This window comes from Epinephelus fuscoguttatus, linkage group LG12 (genome assembly GCF_011397635.1).
Source record: "Epinephelus fuscoguttatus linkage group LG12, E.fuscoguttatus.final_Chr_v1".
NCBI lineage: Eukaryota > Metazoa > Chordata > Actinopteri > Perciformes > Serranidae > Epinephelus > Epinephelus fuscoguttatus.
Window position 1 is genome coordinate 5,713,127 of NC_064763.1, and position 6,000 is coordinate 5,719,126.

The following is a 6,000-nucleotide window of genomic DNA, read 5'->3' on the forward strand; positions in this document are numbered from 1 at the left end:
TGACACATACATACACTTCATGGGGCCACAAAGATTTCAAAGCTTTCACCAAGGCATTTTTAGATTATTCACATATATATGATTGTTGCTGGAGAGGGTCCATGACAACCTGTGAGGTGACAGAAGCAAGAACAGTATAACAGGATGGCCTGCTTGATGCCCACTGCTACTGCTATTATTAGTCTACAAGCCACATTTCTACTATTATTATACACATATGATTATTATCATTACAAATATATGAAACCATATATCAGTATAATACTATCATATACTACTGTTATAATTAGTCATATTTCTATTGTTATTATGGTTCCTGTACACCTCTCTGTCTCTCTCAACCTCTCTGCCTGTCTTTCTTGGTCTTGTTCTCTCTGTCTCTCCCTATGTATCATTCTGTCCTGTATGGATTGTCTATACTGTAATTTTAAAATGGTAGTCTGTTCTGTACACACAATGTCAACTGCATATATAAACCTTTATTCAGTCAGGTAAGTGAGTAACGCATTTCTTTTCATATGAACGCAAGCGACGTGGGCGACACCTGAAATGCAATACATCGCTCGCGCAATAGGGGGTAGCAGAGTCACTGGTACATTCCGGGTGAAATCTGATAAAGTGCATAGAGGCTAGCCTCGGCCTACGTCAATCATACATTCTCTCTCTCGCTCTCTCTCCACAGTCCACACACACACACACACACACACACACACACACCACACCTTGTACTACTGACTGATTACTGTAGTCTACATACCGAAAAATTGGACTCAGTAGTCCTATGTTTGATGTGTTTATTCATCCAGCTTAGCTGCTTCAAAATCGGAGGGTACCCAAAACCCATCTGCCCCGCACCACTTTTGCAGGCCTTCTTCCACTTCTTGTGTGCACGTCCAAATTTGTCCCTCACGTTCTTCCAATTTTTTTTTACTGTTTCGATGCTCTTTCCCATTGCCATGGCTATATCTTTCCACGCATTTTCTACTGCTATTTTATTAGAGTGCAGGGCACTAGAACTGTCATATAAATGGGGGTGTGCCCGTATGAGTTCGCAAAGTTTTTCCTCCTCACCGCCATCTGTCATACCTGCTTCTTCTGTGAATAACAAAAAGTGGTTAATTTCAAGTACGTCATTTGCATTATCACCCCCTGGCAACGCATGGTCGTTGCGTTGCGTATCAAAAAAATGGACAACACATTTTGAGACGCAAGCAAGCATCATGGTGGCCAATGCGTCCCAATGCATCCCAGTACGTTCGGGTCTGTGTGCCTTTGCATCGACTATGAAACGGCCCTAACTCTCAGCATCTCGGTGACGCAGACCTCCTGTCTGTTTCTGTATCCTGACACCTTTTCCCTCAGTGGAAACGAAGCTTGTATTTATTTCACAGAAAAGAAACAATAAATTGTGAAGACAGTAAAGCCCCCACTAAAATAGCATTTTAAGTCTTGTGTGCGATCCTGGCTTCATATGAACAGAGGAAATCTCTGCTTGTCGCTAGGCTAATTTATGCAATGTAAAACGCCATAGGCTGGTGCTAATAACATTAGCATGTGACAGTTGTTTTGTTAGTGAATGTTGTGAGTTGTAATGAAGCCAAATTGAGTGCCGTTACCTTTGTTAAATGTTGCTGTTGTCCCTGGCTTTAACATAATATGAGACAAGGGAAAGATCTCTAGCCGCTAGGCTAATTTATACAATGTAAAATGCCATAGGCTGGTGCTAATAACGTTAGCAAGTTGTATTTGCTTGGAAAACATGTATAGTATAAGACAGTTGTTTTGTCAGCGAATCTTGTGAGTTGTAATGGAGCCAAATTGAGTGCCGTTACCTTTGTTACATGTTGCTGTTGTCCCTGGTTTTATATGAGAAGAGGGAAAGGTCGGCAGTAGCTAGGCTAATTTACACAATGTAAAAGGCCATAGGCTTGTGCTAATAACATTAGCATGTTGTATTGGTGGGGGAAATGTGTCCAGATAACGACAAGTGTTTGTCTGTCGATGCTGCGATTTATAGTGAAGCCAATTTGCATACTTGTGTTTGAAATTGTCTCTATTAAGCCATATTTAATGTATGTTTAGAAGCAACTAAACTTTTCAGCACTCAACAGAGTCCTCCACCGCCGACTACTGTGTTGGAGGTGCAGAGTGACACAAACACACCATGGCAGAAGTAAAAATAACGTGCAGATTTTTTTTTCCCCACGACTAATCAATGAGTTGAAGATTATGTACGACTTCAGTCGACCAAGATTTTCATTGGTTGACTACAGCCCTGATAAATAGCAATAGCAATATCTGACAGAGGGCATAGTATGCTGTAAAACCCTCTCAGGTAAATTGTAACTTGTAAATTGTGATGTTGAGCTCTATAAATGAAACTGAATTGAATTGAATTGAATTGAATTGAATTGAATTGAATTAAAATGAATTGAAGAATTGAATTGGAGTAAGACAATGGATCAAAATAACACTTGCATCAGGCTTTGGGTTTTTTTTTAAGCTTTTGATATTCTGGCTCGTTTGTATAACTTGAATGACTTCAACATTGTAAATTATTTCAATTCACTTTCAATTCACTGTATAGATCCCAGTGGTTCCCAACTGGTCCAGCTATGGGGTCCAGATTTTTCCTTAGTCGTTAGCTCCAGGTCCACACAGTTTAATCTTTAGCATCATATTTTCATTTGGTCATGTCTTCAAGCCAGTTTGCTAAGTAACAGTCTATTAGTCACTCACTCTACAGCAGGAAACAGCACTTCAAAATAAAAGCTCTGTGTTAGAAATTCACAATTTCAAAATAAAGATTGCATGTTACAAACATGACTCTTTCGTGAGTCACTTGGTCCATTCAGAATGGGCCCGGGACCCACTTATGGGCCACAACCCACCAGTTGGGAACTACTGCTTTAACCACTCCGATAAACGTGCTGTTAACCTCTGAGGACCCAGGTCATCATTCCTCACTTGAAAACTTAATCTATTGTGTTGCTTGAAGCATAACATGAGACAATGAAATTGGAAAAAAATATTGAAAATATTGTGATATATTTTCTGGAAACAATGGAAAACTCATTCGCTTCCTTAACAGATGTTCCACCAAACACAAACTTCCTACCCTGAAATCCCACAGGAGACTCTGAGTGTGCCTCAGTTTTTTTTTCGTGGCTTACAACTAAATTCAATTTGCTGTAGTGAATACTGTATATTCATTTTTACTCTCTAAACATAAGCCACCGTCCCATGTTGGGTGTTTGTTTTTGACAGTTTGTGGCATCAACTCCATCAACACTACTAGGAAGCCGGAAGTTCAGTGTCTCCCAAACAATAGAAGGAAATTATGTATCTCTCACTAATGCAATGAGTCCACAAACTGTTTCAACTGTAAGTAAGCCGTTTGTTTTGGTAGCCAAAGTCACTGAATTGGAAAGAATTTTACTTGAACTTTGTACATAAAAGCACTGGATTTGTGTCCCAACTCCACACTTATTCCACAATATTTAAAGCAGGATTAAAAAAAAATACACAAAGTAAATGGAGGTACTAAGGTGGTATAAAGTATAAAAAGGAATGCAATTAAGCTCAAATGTAAACTTCAGAAGAATTAGTGACACTCCAGGTGCTGAATTACTTCCAAGTTCCATCACGGCAAAGCGAGGGCGACCCAGAAATAAGTGAACTACCACTAGTTCATTCCTTCCAATGGCTCACATAAATGAAGTATTGTTTAGTGAGCTGTTCATTGTGAGGCTCAGAAAGGCCCGGGGCTAAGTGATGGATGTTTATATTGATCCAACAACTCGGGCTTGATGGCCCCGGCATCGGCCAGCTTTCAGCCTGCAACAAAAGGTTTAGAGAGGATGAAGGATGAGTTCTGGCTAAACACAACCCATGGGAATGGTGCTGGGCTGAGATGTGCCGAGGGAAGGAACCTCTTTCAGGCTGTAGACCAAAGGTCAGGAGAGGTATTGGAGCGGGCGTAGAGGGCGGGATGGAATAAGAAAAAGAAAGAAAGTGTCAGTTATAGTGAGGAATGTGATAAAAAGTGACTTCAGAGTAAATTCTGAGTGTAATTCAAGTGTGTTTTGTAAAGGAATCAACAATCGCTGTCAACATGAATGACCGCTTCGGGCTAGTTTTAACAAAAATGTATTCTGTGTTGTTACACGCCGTGCCTCTTTCCTTAGCGACTCAACCTAACAGAAAGAATGAAAGACTGGGGATGACAGCAAACTCTTTATCTTTATGTAAGCAGTAAGTTTTTCTTTCAGACACACTTTGATTGCATTCCATCACAATTACAGTTTCCAAAATCGAATCAATTTGATGAATAAACCATCTCTGCAACCTACGTCTAGTGTCTAAAAGATTTGCACACTGCATTGTCTTTGCAATTAAACCTCTAGAAGTGAGCAGATCATTTTCCATTTTACATACAAAGCATGATTTGGTGATGGCACCAAAACTAAAGGGAAATTTAAGCATTTTACATTACATGACACATACATTACTCTTTTTATCTGTATGCATTATTGTTGTTGTTCTTTGTTATGATCATTATTGTTTATTATCTTTGTTGTTATCTTCAATGATGTGCTGACTGTCTTATCTGGTGTTGTAAAGTGTCTTTGGGTGACTTGAAAGGCGCTTACAAATAAAAAAGTGTTCTTTTTTTTTAAGTTGTCTTAAAATGTCAGTTCACAGTTAGATATCTTTATCTTGTAACTCTAAGTTTATATTTATTTATTTTTTTAGAAATCTGCAGTCACATACATAGTTGAATACATTAGATGTTCACATAGTATGAATTAGGTTAATATTTATGTGTTCATGCATAGCCCATATAACACATTTTTGATGTAATATTTAGGATCATTATTGTATTCTGTCACTTTCATCCAATGTGCTAGCTCGGTTTATGACCGTAACTGTTAGCAGTGGCATCTGTGGGGCACCAAATAATATGGAAGTTATTTATATTTTAAAATGATTTCCTACATGGTCAGAATCCTTAGCTGATCTTAACTAGAGAAATACATTCAAAATCTATCTATAATTAAGTTAGTAGTTTTTATACCTAAATGCACAGACCTTGCATGACAGCACCTCAGTTCATCTGCAGCAAGATGCAGGATGTCAGAGTTGTGTGCCTCCAATCTGAAAAGTTGTGTGAGTTACCTTTTTTTCGGTGTGGCCTGCTCCTGTGAGGCGTGTGCTGGTGTCCGGCACCGTGACGAACATGCTCCTTGAACCGGCTCTTTGACCTCTTGTCCAATCCTGACTCCGTTGGACAGATGTCTTGGCACTTGCACCTCTGTGTGTACTCTGCCCAGGTGTAGAACCAGGACACCCAGAGCAGCCACGCACTGACCCGCATCTTCAGTCAACACTTCCTGGATGCAAGACCCAAACCTCTACTGCAGCTCCACTGTGCCGTCCATACCCTGAGATAATTGTGATCTCCCTACTGTGGCGCTCCACAAACATTCAACATGTGACCTGTCCTACACAGAGATAGTTAAACAGTATGTTTCCTTCATAATCCTAAAGCATGGCTGTGTGCTCCTCTTCCCTCCCTCTTTAATTTGGCTGCTCCTGGTCTCCCCATCTCCCTCCTCTTTGGGTCCTTTTTTTCTCCCATGGAGGGAGAACTTGGGGGGAAACAATGATCAAAAAACAAGTTTCAGACCTCATGCTGAGCGAGTAGTGAGGGAGAGGGGACCAAGGGGTACTGTCTTGTCCAACAACATCTGTGCCATTCATTCATGGGATATGGTGGGGGCAGAAAACAAGGCTCAGTCTAGGGGAGGAGGAGGTTGAAATAAGGGGGAGGTAACACAGAGAGGCCTGTTTTCTCAAGTCAGTTAAGTTCCATTAATCAAATGTCTACCATGTGGCTAATCAAATGCAGCACAACAGTTTTTGAATATTTAGAGCACTGCATAAGTTGAATAATGAAATGTCTGCTTTGATCATTCTGACAATATTTAACTTAAACTT

General features: G+C 40.1%; 1 protein-coding gene across 1 annotated transcript in view; it reads right to left on the reverse strand.

The window, feature by feature from the left end:
- Positions 1 to 5,627, reverse strand: part of robo4 (roundabout, axon guidance receptor, homolog 4 (Drosophila)) — a 42,117-nt gene extending 36,490 nt beyond the window's left edge. The window contains exon 1 of the mRNA XM_049591490.1: positions 5,179 to 5,627. Coding sequence (XP_049447447.1) covers positions 5,179 to 5,377 — 199 coding nt within the window. The 5' untranslated portion in view covers positions 5,378 to 5,627. The remainder of the gene's footprint in view (positions 1 to 5,178) is intronic.
- Positions 5,628 to 6,000: the final 373 nt, after the last annotated feature.